This window comes from Chlamydotis macqueenii, chromosome 2 (assembly GCF_036417535.1).
Source record: "Chlamydotis macqueenii isolate bChlMac1 chromosome 2, bChlMac1.mat, whole genome shotgun sequence".
In the NCBI taxonomy this organism is placed as follows: domain Eukaryota; kingdom Metazoa; phylum Chordata; class Aves; order Otidiformes; family Otididae; genus Chlamydotis; species Chlamydotis macqueenii.
This window is the reverse complement of record NC_141557.1, coordinates 10,655,888-10,674,882: the sequence shown is the minus strand read 5'-3', so window position 1 is coordinate 10,674,882 and position 18,995 is coordinate 10,655,888. Positions and strand designations below refer to the sequence as shown.

The 18,995-nt window shown below is 38.8% G+C and overlaps 1 protein-coding gene across 5 annotated transcripts in view; it reads left to right on the top strand.

Annotated features, from left to right (window-relative positions):
- Positions 1 to 18,995, top strand: part of DIP2C (DIP2 acetate--CoA ligase C (putative)) — a 327,977-nt gene that overhangs the window by 204,087 nt on the left and 104,895 nt on the right. For 4 of the 5 annotated variants that reach the window (XM_086741904.1, XM_086741903.1, XM_086741902.1 and 1 more), the window contains 5 exons: positions 5,585 to 5,710; positions 6,577 to 6,786; positions 13,034 to 13,165; positions 14,490 to 14,609; positions 15,567 to 15,764. In XM_086741904.1, coding sequence (XP_086598030.1) covers positions 5,585 to 5,710; positions 6,577 to 6,786; positions 13,034 to 13,165; positions 14,490 to 14,609; positions 15,567 to 15,764 — 786 coding nt within the window. The remainder of the gene's footprint in view (positions 1 to 5,584; positions 5,711 to 6,576; positions 6,787 to 13,033; positions 13,166 to 14,489; positions 14,610 to 15,566; positions 15,765 to 18,995) is intronic. The other variant, XM_086741901.1, reaches the window with a different exon arrangement.

Below are 18,995 nucleotides of genomic sequence, written 5' to 3'. Positions count from 1 at the left end.
TTTCCTACCCCAAAGCCAATACAAACCAGACCCAGACTCCTGGCCAGGCCTTTTTTCTGTGTGCCAACCCAACTACTGCCCCCCACATGTGCACCCCACAAAAAAAACTTACATTCCGGGTCATAAAAAATATATGGAATAAATGGTTAAAGAGCACAGTGAAACAAGGGTCAACAGTATGACCAATCTGTAGTTAACGGTGTTTGCTTCTGTATTTCTGGGCATTATTATTTAACCCTTGAACACTGCCCACCTGTCAGCAGTTAATGCAGTTATCTCCCTGACATCTTCTCTCACCCAGTTCTCCCTGTTGAGAATAGGTTGCTCCCTCCCACGTTGCCAGGCATTTAAAATGAACAGTCTCTGAGCATAGGCTCATCCCTCCGGCATGGCTGTGTGCCAGCCACCGACTCTCCTGCTGGTTTGTTGTGCCAGTGGGATCCCATCGGAGCAGCGTTCCAGCACAGGTACGATGTCACTTTGTTCCACAGAAGCAGAGATGGGCTTGCTCCCTTTTCCGTGGACAAGCAAATGCACTGATGTGTCGAGTATGCAACCATTAGATCCCACTGAGCAATAAAGCTGGGAAAGACTGTGGAGAACACGGTGTCCATATCAAGCTGGTGCTGCGTAGTTATATATGTCGGTGGGTTGGGTTTTTTTCTGAAGCCTTTTCAGTTAAACAAGGAGCACAACATGGTTCCAAATTATGAGATAAACCAGGTGAAAAGAGTGACCGTGCTGAGCAGAGCACTTCCTGGGAGAGGTGGACTGTTTGTCCTGCTGATGGAATGAGGCACGCACTTCTGTTTGCAATAGGTGAGAGTTTCTGATTACGGAGCGCAGTGGCCAAAGCCATGGGTCATCACTCTGGGAGTCTGAGCTTATGGACCCTCATTCTCTATGCCAGTTTTAATTTCTTTGTCCTTTGTTTTGAGGCCTCACCTCTTGTTTAAAAATCATGAGCTCTTTGAGGGGAAACTTTCTCTCTACCAAGTGTTTGTGTTCGCAGTTCCACTTCCTTTGTATTTAGCGTACTGACTTTGCTCCCAGAAGTATGCTTGCTCTCTCTATCCTGTGATAGAAAGTGAAGGGAGAGAATAAACACACATAAGAATGCTTGAATGCAACAGAGAAAAGACTGGGGACAGAGTTGTTTTGTCTGGTTTGCTAAATATTATCAGGCAGCCTGTAAGAAATCTGTGTCAGTCTGAATACTGAACACCAGGCTGATTGCAACAGCACAAGTTAAGCAATTAGCTTTCCCAGGCATGCCGCTTTACTCTTTCCCATTTATTGATTCCTGGAGTACAAACTCACAAATTAAATTCACCATATGGTTGGCCAACGTGAAACAGTGGAGGACAATAGCAGATAAGGAACTGCATGTTGGTTCCTACTACTGTAGACAGGGTTGGTGATATTTTACTCTATGCTCTAGATTTTCCGTCAAGACTTTGTTGTGGAAAAGCCGGGTGGGAAGAGGATAAAGATTTTGTTACCTATAGGAGAGCTTTGAAGGGTCAGGTCCGGGAGTCATTTTAACAACTGTAACAACGTAGTTAGAATGTCACAGACTTGTACATGAGAGAACATTTCACTCAGAAGTGTTTTCTTTCCACTTAGACCTGGGACTTTTTCAGAAGGCTTGAGTGCAAGTACATCAAGGTATCTGTGTTTGAAACTGTATCAGAAGTTTATGGTAGGTGAGAAATCGTAGCATGCCATGCTATGAGGAAAGAGGAGAGGTAGCTTTTTTGTTGACTTTTTTTTTTTTTTTGACTGAGAACTCCTAACTGCATGATGTTTCTGGACAAAATCTTCATACCTGAACAATTTTTTTTCAGGAAAATTTAAAAGGAAATCTGTGTTTTAAAGCAATCGTCAATCACAACATGATGCATTCAGTTAGCCTGAGCGTGATATGTAGAGAACACAAACTGCTTTGTGCTGATAGGATTTTTGGGGGATATCAGTTTCATGTCCTAAGGGAACTTGAATATGTCTTCTTGCCCTCATTATACTTTGTCCCAGCCTTTATTGCAAATGTGGTTTCCTTACTTTAGTGAACAAGGAGCTTTCAATTACTATTGTATAAATTCCTATTGCAAGTCTTTTTGTATTTTTTTCAGTAGCTGCTAGGGATAGATTGTGGGAGAGAGTGGGTCCTCTGCAATATGATGGATGCCATAGCCCATCTTTCATCAAGATGAAGGTGAAGAGCTACCTCTTTCTTGCTCAAATTGATGAGAGGCAAATCACCAGGGTCACCCTTTGGTGAGGAATGTACCTTTCAGTTTAGGTTTAAATCCATGCTTCTTAAAACTACAAAAAGAGATTATTAGTTGTATTTTGGTTAACATTCTTTGTGACACATCAGCAAAACTGGCTCATAGTTTGGAAAAGCAAAGCTGAAACAATGAAAAGTAAACCATGTATATGGGAAGTGCGTACCTGAAGCTGATATTTGGTGGGAACAAACCTACTTACTGTTTCTGTCTTATTGTGGTTACAGGATAGAAGTTGTAACCTATGAGTTGTTCTCAAGTGTAATTCTTAAGTATCAGTCTGGCTTTCCCTCACCTCTAGTTTCTCAATACTTTAGCACTTACTCTCTATTTATGAAAGACTAGAATGTTGTTCATTAGCTTAACAAGTCCAGCTCCATACAAGACACTCAAAGTAGGTTGGAGAGCATCTTCAGAACCCATCAATAGGCTTTAATTCAAAAAGGCAACCGTACAAAGTATATAGGCTGTTATTAATTCTTTTCCTAATCATTAACCTTTCTTTATATGCTTAGAGACACTTCATTTAGCCAAGAATTTTATTCCTGGGAGAGAACATTGTGAAAATATTTTTCATGCAAGTTTGGCTATTTCTGTCTCCCCTAGAAGTCTGTGATCTCTTGCTGATAGTCCCTGGACCATCTCTGGACTGTCTGTCCTCACCCTTTTCTAGAGATGTGCCCAAGTTTTTTGGTAGCCTCCATACTCTCAGTAATGTGTTCAGGATAGTTGATCTTGCAGGCTGGGCTGGGAGCAGGTGTGCGTGTTGTTTCTCCCCACTCAGCTTCCCTCTTGTTTATTCAGTTTCTTATCTTTTCCATTGTTTTTGCTTTCCTGTGGAGTTTTGGAATTTTTTTTTTTTGTAGTAGTAGTAGTAGTCTATGGTTTGGTTTATTCCACAGTAACCCATTACAAATAAACATATCAGACCTGCTTTATTAAGAAAACAATTAAATTCTTGGACTCCCATGGACTCATTTGAAAATCAAAACCCTGAAGAGTCTTTTTTACTTCAGCTGATGAGTTTACCTTCTTGTATCAAAAAAGCAGCAAAAAAAGAAATCAAAGAAGTTACAAGTGACGATTCAGTGTCCAACTGTCACTAAACATTTAAATAGTGATTTTCTCTCAGCTATCCTCTATAAAACTTCTGAAGGATTTGAGATACACCTCCTCTCCCTGCTAATACTTACAGTAAAAACCCATCCTAAATACAACAATACACAAGTAATTCTTCCTGTGTTCATCAGCACAATTTATTCCCTTCCAAAAATTGGTGTAGAGTTTTGGTTTGTTTTTTTTTTTTTTAAAGGAAAAGCTCATTTTTTATGAGCTTGATACCTAATTGCTATGCTTTGGAGGAAACCCAAGAATTTTCCCTGTTTGTTGGATAAGAAACACAAACGATTAGTGAGCATGTTCAGTCCTGTATACGTTATTGGCATTGGTGTGTAGTGAGCAGGTAGGAATTTATCTTGGGGACATGCTGTTGGGTAAAGACTTACATTTTTTTCTGATATTTTTCACATAAACTGGTACTTTTTCACAGAAACTTTTCATCAGGCTTTAATTATAAGAAAGACCTTAACCTTCTACTTTAAAATAATGATTTGACAGGAGAGAAATTGTTTTTTGATTTGATGTTACCATTGCAATCTTCCTCCGTTTTGGTCTGTCAGCCAGACGACTCTCTTATCTTTTGAGTATGCTTTTCCAGCTTTGCTGTTTGCTTTTCTTGCTTTGCTTTTACTCACGTGCTCGTCCTCTTCATGATTTAAAACAAAAGCAAAAAAACAACTCACAGAAGCAGCTGGTAACATTCTTTTTCTTAGACTTATTCTTCCCTGCAGTCTTTTCACCGAGAAGTGCTTACAGCTTGGTAGAAGATACGGAATGCCATCATTAAAAATGAGACATAGCAGCTTCTCAGCAGACTGTATCATCTAATGCTTGTAGTCATCCTTCCCAGTTGTTACTTAAAACAAGTTACTTTTACTAATGTGATCCAACCAACAGCTCTTTAAATAAAGATTTATATATTCTTCTCTTTCCTGTTGCTTTTCTTGGGGAACATTGCCTGTTCAGAGCTGCCACCACATCAGCACAGGAGTAGGAAACAGGCCATGCGCTGCCAAACCAGCCTACCAGGGTGGTCTTCTAACAGATTCAGCAGCAGCAGAAGTGCAATCACTCTGGATTAAACCTGCTTCACTGTGTTCCTGCTTCACAAATGGCAACAGCTAAATAGTGCACACACCTTGCTGTGTTTTCTACAGCTGACTAATGGCAGCTGGTTAAAAGGCAACACCTAATATGCTTCCAGTTGTGTGCTAGATGGTCAGTGTGTGGCAACTTCTTAAACCGTAAGCAACTTTCGCTGGCTGCTGTATGTTTTGCATGCAGTCTCCTCATGTATGTCTTGTCCCAAAACCATGGAAATACGCAGACAAACAGTGCAAGGTAATAAACTAAAGGCAGACTTACTTCAGTGTATGGTTATGGTAGTAATTAGAAGATTTGCACAAAGCAAAGTAATCAAAACATGTTGCTAATGTCTTTTAGACATGATAAATGGCCTTTTTCGATTGGGGAAGCAGACAGCTATAAATGCATGTGAAAGGAGGAGAAGCTCTTCACTGGGGATGTCCCCATGGAGAAGTGCTGCGAAGCACAAGGCCTGTGCCCAGAAGAAGGGCAAGGCCTTGTGCATTTTCTTCTCATTTCACCTCAGGCCAACCCTACTTAATACTTACTTTTCTGTGAATAAAGCCATTGAAGGAGGCAAGTGGAGGATTTGGGAATGGGGGACCTGCTGCCATTTCTGTTGTGACATTTCACATTCCTCTTACCTTTCAAGCAAATGTTCCTGTTCACTTGGTCTCTGTGACTATTGTGTAAATTGAAAACCTCATGCGTTTAATAAACTGGCAATGTTAATACACCATACTTTCACTGCAAACAGTAATGGCTGGTGAAGTAACTGCTCTTGTTGAAACAGAACGTCACTCTGGGGAAGCAGAGTTCCTGTCTTCAAATATTTCACCACTATTCTGGAAACATCATACACCTCAAAGGGCTTGTTTGTTGGTACGGCACTTTTCACTATAGCTGTTTTTTCTACAGTGAGGAGAACTCATGCAAGTCCCTCTGATATCTCTTGCATTCCTGGCCTTTCATCATTCAAGATGCATTGTCAGCCTACCTGGCATACAAACAAACCTGCGCGCAGGTGCACTGAATGCACAAGCAGCTCATTTCTGTCTGAATGCTAGCTTGAAATCTCTCTTTCCTTCCAGATGTCCACACAGAAGCAGTTCAGGCAGCCCTTGCTAAACATAAAGAAAGGAAAATGGCAGTCCCCATGCCCTCAAAACGACGTTCATTGGTGGTCCAAACATCAATGGATGCCTACACCCCTCCAGGTGAGCATCTCTGTGTATTTTATGAGAATTTTAAAAATGGTTCTTTGTGTTACTATGAACTAATAATCTGCCTGCATTGGCAGTAATGGAAATGTCATTTGAAGCACACTGAGCATAACATTGAGGTATGCTTGAGGAGGAGAAAGTGAACTGAGTGTTTGGAAAGTAAGGTAGGGCAGTTCGCATGGTTACTTTGCCCTTGATGGTACCTCAACTTGCATTGGTCCTTCTGGTCTTATGAGGACCTGACGATGGACAGCTTGTCATATTTTCTGTGACTCAAGGTTCCTTTCAAGTTTCTAGTTTATTTCCTAACACTGTAATGGAATGTTGTCTTTACAAGTAGTCATACCATTCCTTTTCAAATTTATCTGCTCTTTTACCTACTAGACTGTGAAAATACCCCATGCATTCTCATACTCGCTGAATCTAGCTGGGACTCCATTTCTCACTGTGGAGTGGGCTTTCTACAACTGGAAAAGTTTCTCACAGACACTGGAGTGAGCTTGGGAAAGTATTGTGGATATTCTGTACTGTTAACACATAGGTGGAGATCTTCAGAAGATTCTCAAGTCATATTACAAAGGAAGACTTTTTTATTATCCTTATTTTTGTACAATAATACAGAAGCCAGGGCCTTAGAGCAGGAAAGCTCTCTCAGTGCACAGTTAGCAGTTGACTTAGTTCCAAGGCTTTCAGTATTACAGACTTTTCTTACTATATTTGTCTACTTTCATGAATTTCTCTTTATGGAAGTTATCTTTAGATCTGTAATATGAACAATTGAACAGTATGAACAATATGAACAATTTCTGTTAAGAAAATCCAAAAGGACTGCAAGTTAACAGGCTGTTTTTAATTGTTAGATACTTCTTCTGGTTCAGAAGATGAAGGCTCCGTACAGGGCGACTCCCAGGGAACTCCGACCTCAAGTCAGGGGAGTATAAACATGGAACATTGGATCAGTCAAGCGATCCATGGCTCTACAACGTCAACCACTTCCTCCTCCTCGACACAAAGTGGAGGCAGTGGTGCTGCACACAGACTAGCTGATGTTATGGCTCAAACACATATAGGTCAGTATACAGACATTTGGAGTATGTCAAGTTTAACATTAATTTTGTCTCTCACATTCAGCTGATGCTGTTATATGAAGTCTTATAAAAGTCTTTCCTGTGTTTTTTTTTTTCTACTTACATATATTATGTGGAGAGGTAGTCCTATGTTCTTACTTTGTGAGAAAATTTAAAAGTAGTAATTTAGATTTGGGGGTAAACTTACATTGTGGCAAACAGGGTCTAGCTGTTCACTCTCAAAGATCTTGAAATGTGCAGTTGCATGACTTCCATTACTTAGCACTAAGAAGATTTCCGTAGAATCCATCAGTAAGGAAAATCAGTGCATGCAGCATTAGGGATTGCTTGCACACAAGTTTCCCCTGCTGCTGCATCACTTTAATTACATAGTTTGAGTGATTTTTGATAATTCTGTTAACAGTAAGTCCCCTTAAGCATATTTTTTCTGCCCTTAATTGAATCTAGAATATTTGGGCTGGGATATCCAGCTGTTATAGTCCTTGGGAAAGTCTGTTGTATACCTTCAGAGAAGAGATCTGTTGATATTAGTAGCTTGTTTATATCCTTTGGAAAGATCCTAGGAAGTCGAAGCTTTCTTTCCATTAGGGCTAAGCTTCACAGACATTAATTATTTCTGAATATTGTGCCATTGACATTAGTCTTCATTAAAATGAGGCATCTATTCAATTAGGCACGTGGAAAGCCAGACTTGCTTTCCCTTCATTCTCCAGTAACTGCTGTTTATCATGTGAGGCACCTGGTTTTGGTGCATTCTTGCTGGGGCTGCGTATTTTGCATTGTCTCGCTGAAAATCTGTTGAAATCTATATTGGAACAGGTAAAGCAACCTTGCTGCTGTTCTGCCACACATATGAAACACAGTTTAGTGTGACTGTCCCTCAGCTGATCATTCCTTTTCAAGTATGTGTAATGAGATACAGAAAGCATCTTAAATGGTCCAGATTTTATATGCTGGAACAGTAGTAGTCTCTATCCCTGGCTTTTTCACTCTGAGTATAGCTTGATGTAACACCTGTATTTGCAGATAAGTAATCCTTTCACCATGGCATGGAATTGCTGAGTCTCAGTCAGGGGAATAATTTCTATTGTATTCTTGAATTCATGCTAAATGAATAGCTTAGAACCTTGTTTTAGAAACACATACACTTCTGAACACATTAGTCATTGCATTTGGTTATTTTCTGTGACTTCATCTTAAAATGCTAGAGGAGATTATAGCATAGAGAATTAAATTTATCCAAACTCTAAAAGGTTGCATTACTCACACATCAAGTCTTAATGTGTCTTTAAATATAGCTTCTTTATAATGTGACAGTTCAGTAATTTTAAATCTGGCACAGTGAGTCTTCTTTTATAATCACTGAGTTTGCGGTAAATAATACAGCATTTATAGAGCTAAATTAAGAAGGCAGTATTTTGCAGAAGAGGAAAAATACTACTTCTTTTACTTGTTTTATTTTGCCTTGTTGTTTTTGACTGGAAAGATCTCTTCTTTGAAGGAAGCCGTTTAGCTTACCTCAGTATATACATATTTTTATTCAGTCTAACAATAAGATACCTTAAATTACATCTCTAGTTGGACAGTAGTTGAGATGTAGTCATGTAAAGCTCATTTGGATACAAAATATGAGTGATACTGGCTGACAGATTGAGACTGTGATCTTAAGGTTACCATCAGTCTTAGTTGCGAAGATCACTGGAAATGTAAGAGAAGCTGCACAGATGATAGCTATAAGATATATTTCTTCATGGATGAGCTGCTTTCTGTAAGAATTTGAAATTAAATGGGTCTTTTCTTTCTTTTCAATCTGAGAAGGTGGATGTTGCGTTTAAGTGTATTCTAGGAAGTAATAGATGCGAAGTATTCCTGTAGATAGCCTTGCTCCTTCAGAGGCAGTGTGCCAGTGATTGTAGATGAATAATCCTCCTTGACAGGAGAGAAGGTAAGAGAGAAGAATAATCCTGTTCTCTGAAGCTCCTCGGCTACAGGAGACAATTTGTTCTTCATCACAAAGAGCATACATTCCCATGGCTTGATGTTTGTTTCATCCAGGGAGTTGTTCTCCAGAGACAGATCAGCCTGCAAGAGATAAACCATCTTTAAATATGTGAGAACATACAGTCATACTTTTAAGATGCCAGTTTTGATAAATACAAATTTAAGGGGCAATAAGGAAGACCTTTAATGATAACCTAAAAAAGCCCTCCATTCTGATATCCACTCTGATGCGCTCTGGAGGAGTGCACAGAATCACAGGGAGATTTTTCCAGTTTAAGTACTGTAATGCAGTCATGAGAAGGGATTTCATAAAAGCTTTGGCAATAATATAATCAGAGTTCAGCTTTGTGAATCAGTTAGATAATTTGCATAAGCTATTATATGCTTTTAATGTTACACCGTACATTTAATTTGGCTGCTGCTGCTCTATTATGGCCAAAGTTCTAGTTTAGGATAGATATCATTTAAATATTTATCCTCAGCTTTAAGGCACTCGGGTGTTTGTACTAAGCTACAGGGAGAACCTCTAGTTTGGTAGAGCTGTCACAATTGTGTTGAGTAATTCCTGAACTTAGCGGTCAAACCAGTGAAATCTGTAAACAATATCTAATGTTCTGACCCATCTTTGGGTCAGTACTGTATATATTTCTAAGGTCTTCAAGCCTTCATTTGTTCCTCTAGCCAGAACTAGGACATCTGTATTATATTTTTTTTATCTATACATATATAAAAATCAAGGAGAGAAAGAACATCCTAACATCCAGAAAGTTCATGTAATGAAAATCAAACAGCATTTACCTGTAATTGTAAATTTATATAAAGAGTTAAACATCTCACTACAGAATTTTGATCCTGCAGGTGCATTTAGTGTTTCTTTTATATGGTTCAAATATGTTTCTGTTTGAAAATCAAAGGGCTCTATCCAAATTAGAGGCTACGTAGATTTCTAATAAAGTAAATATAAAAACATGTGCCATAAGGCATGCCTGATAGTTCTCTGACAACTTTAAAAATCTTGTGTATTCTGAGGAGGAATATTAACTTATGATACAGGAGACTCGTTTAAAATACTGTCACCTGGACATCAATGGGAGAAACACAGCCGATGGAAAAAGCCGCAGCTCTGAATCTGGATTTCCCTTTCCTGACAAACAGAAGAGGTAGCTTGTTTGGGAGAAACAGCTACATTTTCTTCAAGTATAGTGTTGCAGGGACGTTGTTTGAGTTCCCAGAGTTTTTTCAAATACCTGGTGCTTATGTGTGCTTCTCGACTTCCACTGGAAAGTATTCCTCCACCTCTTTCCTTCTCCTCAAACATGGGGCTCTGTCAATGCACACACTATCCCTACATAAGTGTGCTCTACACTGTTGGTTCTTTCTGATTTTCATGAAATGAGGCAAATTGTATCTCTCCAGTGGCAGAAATGAAGAGAGCCTTAACTGGGAACAGCTGTTCTGTCTGTGATCTTCTAATGCAAGAATATTGGAAGAGATGGGAAGAGGAGGTGATGCAAATATGTATGTTTGATGGAGGAAATGCTTTGAAGTCATGCAGCTGTCACAGTTTCAACTTTTTAGTCAACATATGTGTCAGGATCATTATTCTTAACTAAACCTCAAACAGGGCTTCAAGTTACCTGACATAAGACTAAGCAGCTCTATACAGATTGTGTCCATAGTCTAAGCCTGAACTGACTGTTCTGTCCAAAAAAGGCTACATTTCACATAACGTAACAATTATCTTTTTCTTTAGAAGTTATTCAGACCAAATTTTTGTCTGTATGACTTCCATTTCTCCAAGCCTGGCTCTGAAAAGGGAACCAACTGAGGATTTGTAAAACTAATGGATGAAACCTGCAGCTGTAGATATTGCCATGACAAGATATCTGTTAAGCAGATACTATAAAGGAACGCGACAAGATGAACCTTAATGTTCCTCTTCTGCTAGATAAGAGTTCCTCTTAATGGGAATGTAAATAGCAGATGGGCAGCCAGGCAGTTATAACTCGACACTTTGGCCAGCCAGTGGCCGCCACCTTGGGAAGAGACTTTCTTTTAGATAATGTCAAGTGCCAGTGCTGCTTGTTGAAAATAAAATCTTTTACAAAAGCGCAGGAAGCTTCTTGCTGATGTTATTTCACCCTGCTCGGCACCATGTGTTACAAAGAGATATTTGGTTTCAAGTGTATGGATCTGCACGGAGAGCATCTCTGCTCGGTGGTGCTTTGGATCATGTATCTTCTCTCCCACGCATTAAAAAAAAAATAAAATAATCTCAGTACTAAAACCTGAAAGGAGATACTTTAACTCCAATTCATTTTGCCTTATAAAGTCTGAAAGATGGAAATACTTTACGGGAAAGATATAAACAATTATAGCTAACTTTAAAAACACTTTCTCATGTTACTAATAGCTGACTAAGTACAATTATTTTCTTAGTCATGATCTCCTCTCCTATTTGCATAGCGAAACTGCATTGTAAGTAAAAGACAACAAGATAAACATAAGCATTTTTGAATTGACTTTGTTATTGCGTAATGCAATCATTATCTATAAAAAGCTCTTGTCACTTAGCAAGAAAGGGCAAAAATTATGCTGAGTCTAAAATAGTGGATAATGATATGACATCTAAAATGAAGACATTATTCAAACCAGCATAAGCTTCATTGTGCAAGCTATTATACTTCAGTTAGTCACTGACAGAACAATATAAGGTGTTTGTTTCAGTAAAATTATAACAATGGATGTGATCAGACTCCAAAGGCTCAACTGGACATGTGTAGGATGCCAGACGTTATTGAGTTGCACAATAAAAGCCATCTCATGTTTTCCTCAACCAGATACTGTGGTCGAGTGATAAGATTGAGTCCTTATGATATTCATGAATATAAGTATTAAATAGCAACTGCTGACATTAATATCATGTCTTAATTTTTCATGATGATTGATCGTCAAATGCTACCTTCAAATGAGAAGTATGCAAAATCACCATCTAATATAGTATCCTATTATTATATGTGTAGGCGTAAAAATTAGTTGTCTGTGTTGATGGTGCATAAATTTGGGATTGAATGCACAAGAATTACGATGACCTAATGTTCAAGACTCATTAAAATACTTTATGATTACATTTGGGATGAAATTTACTGTAGAAGTTGGTGTTATAGTGGAGTTACAGCACCATAATCTTGAAATTAGTATTGGAACAAGCTGAAGGTTTTGCAGAATTTTTGTGTTTTTGAAGACTCTTACCATATTGTAAAATGGAGTTAATTCCTCTTCACTTCAGTGGCAGCAGAATGAAGACCTGCCTTCTTTTGTATCTCAGAGGCTGCTGGGGATCATTTATGTCAAATGAGAGAGGAGAAGTTATTTCCTCATGGTATTTTATCTCTGTCTACTCTAATACTGATAAAAAACTGGAAAAGTAACCATAAAAATAGTACAAATACGTAGGTTATACAGACTCGGACTTAACATGGGAAAACAAACTGTGGTAGCATGCTGAGTTATCAGGGTATGAAAGAGAAAGATTAGCTCTGTGGAATTGTTTGGTAGTGCTGGCGTGAGTCAGACCAAATTGTGTTTGCCTTCTGGAAGGCAAGTCTTTGTTATGCGGAAGAATTGAAATAGCTCTGTCTAAAAATAGTGGCCAAGCAAGTGTCCATGCAGAATGCAAAGTTCATGTCTTTACGTTTTATTTCTTTCCCCTGGATTTGACCCTGCTATGATGATTTTTTTTTCCTAATACGCAAACAAATTCCTTTCTTATCTAAAATTGGCATATTCAAATGCAGGGGTTATAAAAGAGATATGCATTGGCACTTGCAAGTGATTGACAGCATGCTATATTCTTTTTATTTAGAAAAACTGATGCAGTAATCTTTCAGATGTGTATTTGTCTGGGTCTTTTCTTTTTGAGGCTCTTCACAAGTTTTAACTTTGCATAAAATTTGATGTTAGTGGAGAACCTACAACCTAATTGTATAATTTTTTTAGCCTATTGCTTATGTGATTGCAGATATACAGCCCCTGTTTTAATCAGTGTAAACTCTATTTATTAAAATTGTGCTGTACATTATAGTTGTATACGTTCATTTTGTGCATTAACACCTGTTCAGATGTTGGAGGAAAAAAAGATCAAATTATATCTTTTCTTGTCCCCTTTGCTTTTCTGCGCTTCAACACTAGAGGTACACAGTTAAACCTTTTAACTTATTTTTCACAGAAAATCATTCTGCCCCTCCAGATGTTACCACTTACACCTCAGAACACTCAATACAAGTAGAAAGACCACAAGGATCAACAGCACGGGTGGCACCAAAGTATGGAAACGCTGAACTTATGGAGACTGGTGATGGTATGTCACAAAGCAAAACCGGGGTTTTTTGAGTATCGTTAACCTTTTCAGTAGTTACTGTACGCATCTGCTCTTTGCTTCTTCTGAGCAGTTTTCACTTAAAAACATGTACAAAATTGCAGCATCTTTACAGTCCTAAAATAAACTGGTATAAATGAAACCGACATAGAGAAACATTTCTTAATCAGCAGAGCTGATTCCCTGTAGAAGTTGTTTGGAAACAGAAGGCAGTGAATCTCTTTAGATCCGCTTTTATCATGCTGCCTGGTTACAGCTAGTCTGTTTTTTAAATGGCAAAGAAAGTGACATGCTAGGATGACTACGTCTTGAAAAGTGACGTGTTTGAAGTTTTATTTTCTGATATTTTTTTTTTAAAAAAACAGTTATTTGTAAACCCTTTCTTATTTATTGTTCCTCTTTTCTAAAACTTATTAAACAGTATTTCAGTAAGGTGTGGAATTGTTGACCAAGGGTATCACATCTAAACTTGGCAGCTTCGGCTCTGAAAAATACTTGGTAAAAGTTTTGGAGCCAACCTTGTGGAAGGGTAGGAAGTTGAAATTCCTGCAATGCAGTGGCAGAAAGTTATTAGTTCAGGAACAGGTGACATGAATGTTGCAGAGGCTTTGCACTCGACTAGGGGAAAGGAAGGGGGAGGTAACTGATGGGATTGTATTATAGAAGTGCCCCTTGCCCCACGGTCCTGTTCAGAATCATGGTTTTCAAAGTGCTGTATGGGCAAGCACGTTCCCTTTGGAGATTGCTGGCTGGTGGGATTGGCTGAAGGGATGTTCAGAGAATACAGGGTCGTACATACAAAGATGTGAACCATGTTTAAGATGGATACTGGATGAATGTCCAGTACAGTGTAAAGAGTAATCCAGAATAAATGGTGGGGCAGAGCCTGTGACCCATACTCCATGCTGAGCTGTGCTCTAGTCAATGTTGGTATGACCACTGGTCATGGGGAGAGCCAATGCCTCTCTCCTCACTGACCACTGCCAATGCCACCTAGAAGAGTTCTCCGAGGTTACTGACATTTACTGTAGGGAGGGTTTTCCTCCCTCAGTCTGTGAGCTGTTTATCCTCTTATTTTACAAGCTCACTCAGACATTGTTGTATTGTTTTGATTTAAACTAGACGTCACTATGCCTTTTTGCTGAAATTATCTTGATGTCTTAATGTTGAACACTTGAGTCACAGTATGACATGAAACTGTAATTGTGGTGGCCTTGCAGTCCTAGACTTTTTCTTAGCCTGCTTAACATCTGGTGGAGTTCAGCGTAGCAGTCAACTGATGTCTCCATTGATCCCTGTCCTGCAGGAGTACCAGTGAGCAGCAGAGTGTCAGCAAAGATTCAGCAGCTGGTCAATACACTAAAACGGCCCAAACGACCACCGTTACGAGAGTTCTTTGTAGATGACTTTGAGGAATTGTTAGAAGGTAAAATGACTGTTTCTCAAAAGGTTTGGGGATCTCTTATTAAAACTCTTTAATATGTTTGTCTTGCGCATTGACTTTCTAGAAAACTAGCTAAGCCCTCCCTATACTGGCAAGTACCAAAAAGCATTAGTATTCAGTGGAATCTGCTTGGAGTGAGCGTGGACATAGTGCCATAGCTTCAAAAGTCTCTCTTGTTTGCTCAGCTCCTGGTTCTGCTTGCAAAGAAATGATGGAAGAGAGTGAAGGGAAGCTTTGCTTTGAGAACATTCAGCTGTGGGTTACAGCCATTGCTTTTGAACACCAATATGAGAAAAACTGCCAGTGAGGGAGCATGTTATATGTTTTACACATCCTTTGTGTAACTAAGAAGCATCAATAAAATGAACTAATTGTAAGATTGAAACAAGGATAAAGTCAATAAATGATGGTTTGTTGTTTGCTTTTTTTTTTTTAAGGAGGCTAGTGCTTTGAGAATTAAGATTTGCCAGGATGTGGAGATTTAAATAGTCTTCACAGTAGTTTATAAGAAAGCACTGCAGCAGAACATGACTTAAATAAATCTGTTGCTGATGACCTGCTAAAGTACATTTATTCAATAGTTCTGCAGTTCGTCTCGTTACTGCATCTTTGTCAGAAAAAAGTATTCTCCACGTCTCTTTAGGAATAAAGGAAGGTTGATTATTTTGAAGATGAATACATGCATGCTGCCTCAGCAGTTTCTTTCCCTGCTTGTACAGCTGGTGTAAGGATAAGCACGTGCATTCCTGAAACATTTCAGTTGCTTCATCTCTGTTAAATTGTAATTATTCTGTTATATTTCTCTGTTCCTTCTCAATGCCTTCTAACATGTTACTACTTTCAGGATATTTTGCAAAGGTAACTTATTCTCTTGGTTACACAGGTGTACACAAGGTATAGAATTTACATGGTAACTGTATATCTTTTCATAATCATAAGTTCAACAGCCAGATCCAAACCAGCCAAAGCCAGAAGGAGCTCAGATGTTGGCTATGCGTGGGGAACAATTAGGTGTGGTTACAAATTGGCCGCCTTCTCTGGAAGCAGCTTTGCAGCGATGGGGGACCATCTCACCAAAAGCTCCTTGCCTAACCACTATGGATACTAATGGAAAACCACTATATATTCTCACTTACGGTGAGCACTCTTCAAACTCCTTCTGCTTATATAAATATTGTATACAGTGTCTGTGTGTACAGTGAATGCATAAATATACAGTGACGAAAGCCCTCTAGTGATGCATCTGTTCCATTTCTGAGTAGGGTCAGACAATTCTGAAGCTGTTGGTGTCTGAATATGGATTGCTGAGACGTTATAGTGTGATTTCTTTAACAAAGAGGAAAAGATTCCATACACCCATGGAATCACAGATTATAAATTAAAACCACCTTTTAAATAGAAATACATCCTAGGGCAGATTTTCCTGAATATTAAGGTCTAAATCCATTGCTCTTGGATATTGTCCAGGCTTTGTTCTGCAAAAGCAGAACCTGGTATGTAAAATTCACCAGCTTCCTGAAGAAGTTAAAATAGGATTGTTTCACATGTTCTACTGACATTGTATTGAGTGTAATTTGAATTATTCCTCCTGATATGTAGGTGTACAGCTAGCAAATATACCCCCTTGAAACAGATGTATGAGGATATATTCCAGTGTGATCTTTGGTGTGTTGATACAGTTCAATGTGTACTGCCTGACAATCTATTAGATGTAAGGAAGAAATACTTTACTGTGAGGGTGGAGAGGCACTAGAACAGGTTGCCCAGAAAAGCTGTGGGTGCTCCATCCCTGGAAGTGTTCAAGGCAAGGTTGGATGGGGCTTTGAGCAACCTGGTCTAGTGGAAGGTGTCCCTGCCCAGGACAGGGGGGTTGGAACAAGATGATCTTTAAGGTCCCTTCCATCCCAAACCATTCTATGATTCTGTGATTCTGTTGCAACCAAGAAAGGCCAAATGAAAATAAACATAAGGATATCTCTGACAAGTAGTTCCCATTTAGCTTCTAATTTTGAGATGTTCAGGGGAAATTTGGAAGCTGTTAAAAGGAATTATTAGGAATAACTTTCAGACTTTGAAAGCAAGTTGAACCATTTTTGTATGCTATTGATATGGTTATGAAAAATGGTTTTGCTTTTTTTATTTCTGTCTTCTCAGGGACCTAGAGTTCTGTGCAGAGAACTTTTTTACATGCTATGATATAGAGGTTTGTCTGTGCTGAATGCTCATTTCCATTCAGGAGTCAGACTGAATGATGGTCCCTGGCCAAAAAAATGTCTGATTCTAGTTTGGCATTGCAAATATTATATATTATTATAAAGTTAAAAGCTTTTAAAGCATAACAGAACTTTTGCAACTAAAGGTCATGCATGAAACATTTTCCTTTCAGGTACCTCACAGTTAAGAAGTTACTTAAATTAGGGGCAAACATATGATTCACCATTGATCAATGTTTTTCTTCTTTAGGGACATTTACTTGGAACTAAAGAAGAACTTTAAAGTTTGCAATTATATGTTTGCGGAAGAGCAATTCATATCATCTACTGAATGCCCTAAATAAATTGAATAGGAGAGGAAATGAAGATGTTAGTGAGAATCATACCATTTTTCTGAATATGGGACTGTCCAGAGAGTCTGAGCATATGTCTCGCTTCGCCTGAAGGGATGTAGGCTGAGCAAGTCAACCTGAGGAACTCATCCAGGCTCACAGAGCCACCTAGCCTGCTTCTCTGTCCTAAGCTAACTCTTTCAAACCTTTCTTCTAGATTGTCCAAATCCTAGAAAAATGAGACTAAAATTCATGTTTTCATTACTTTCAGTTGGCAGCACTCTAGGATATTATTTTTGCTGTTGCCTTTCAGTAGTCTGTTGAGGTCAGAGAAAAACAATTCTTTTTCCTTTTTTTTTTCTTCTTCTTTTTGCAGATAAAAGAAATTACAAACCACAACATTTCTTAAGAGATTTAGTGAATTTAGTGTTCTCTGCTAGCTAGATTTCAAGCCGACACTCAGTTCATGGGAAATGTTCATTCAATGTGTCATATCAATTTTCTTTACTTAAATGACAACTACTTTGAAATATCATTAACATTACAGCCACCTGCCATTTTATTGGTGACTTTATGAATGATTTGCTGTAACTGTTCTACCTTTTGTGTCTGTAATATTTTCTAGCAATTGTGGGCATGGCATTTTTTAAAGTTGAATGCTAATAAACACTAAGCATTGAACTCAGTAAAGACAGTCTTATTAATGAATTTTTATCCCTCTGTGTATTTCCACTGGCCCTGGTGGTGATAAACTTTTGGAAGATGAGCTTAACTCACAATCCTACTACATAGTATTAATGTGAAACTTCATTTCCTTGTGGGCATGCTATGATCAGATGACTAAAACTTTAAAATATCAGCACTGAGGACTTTCATTAGCCTCTGAGTTTGTGCCTCACAGTTGTTTTCAGGTTCTTTGCCAATTTAAGGAAACACCGTTACCAAGATTTTTCATATGTTCACTATTTTGACAAATATCCAAGAGTTCTAAGAGTAATTCTAAATTTCTAGAGGTTCAGTCTTTGACATGTTACCAGCTTGGTGACTGTGCACTTCTTGTGTATTTTAGGTCTGTTTACTGTTTCTGATTCAGTTTCTTCTCAGAGCCTCTTGTGTCTTCATGGAAATCCTCTTCATTCATCCCCCAACTTTCCAGTTAAGAGAAGGCTCTTTTGATCTCTACTTTTTCATACACAGTGTCTTCTCCAGTTTCTTGGTGCTGCATGGATGAATCAGAGGTTTGCCTACTTAATTCCAGACTTCTTTCCATCTTTCCAAACTGGATTCCAGAGGTGTCTCTGTGTCTGTCAGCTAGGTCATAGCCCGTCTGAGTAAAAGTACTTACTCCCTTAACACCGAGCATGTTCATCTCCTCCTTTCTGGGTAGTTGTAGACAATATTGCCATCCTGCCCATCACTCAGGCTGTGACTTGAGTATCGTACATGGCCTGGACATTTCATTAGTTTTGTACATCCGATCTGTGTCCAGACCTCACAGACTATTTTGGGAGCAAATCTTTTCAAATGCAGACCTTTTGCTGCATCTGCACAGTGAAATCTCATCCCATCTGTCACCTTAGTCTTGATTCTTACAGCAGGCTCTCTCTGGCACTGAAAAATGCAGCGCTGGCCTGTTGAATCTATCTGGGATGCCTTCATACTTCCCCTTTGTGACCGCGCATGCTGAAAAGGAGCTCTCTGAGAGTCTACAAAATTCTTTCTCCAAAGCCTTCCTCACAACTCTTTTGCTGTCCTGTCATCTGAGAGTGGTCAGACTGATGGCCAAGCTATGGTATGCCATGGCAGACAGCAGTAAGTTGGTG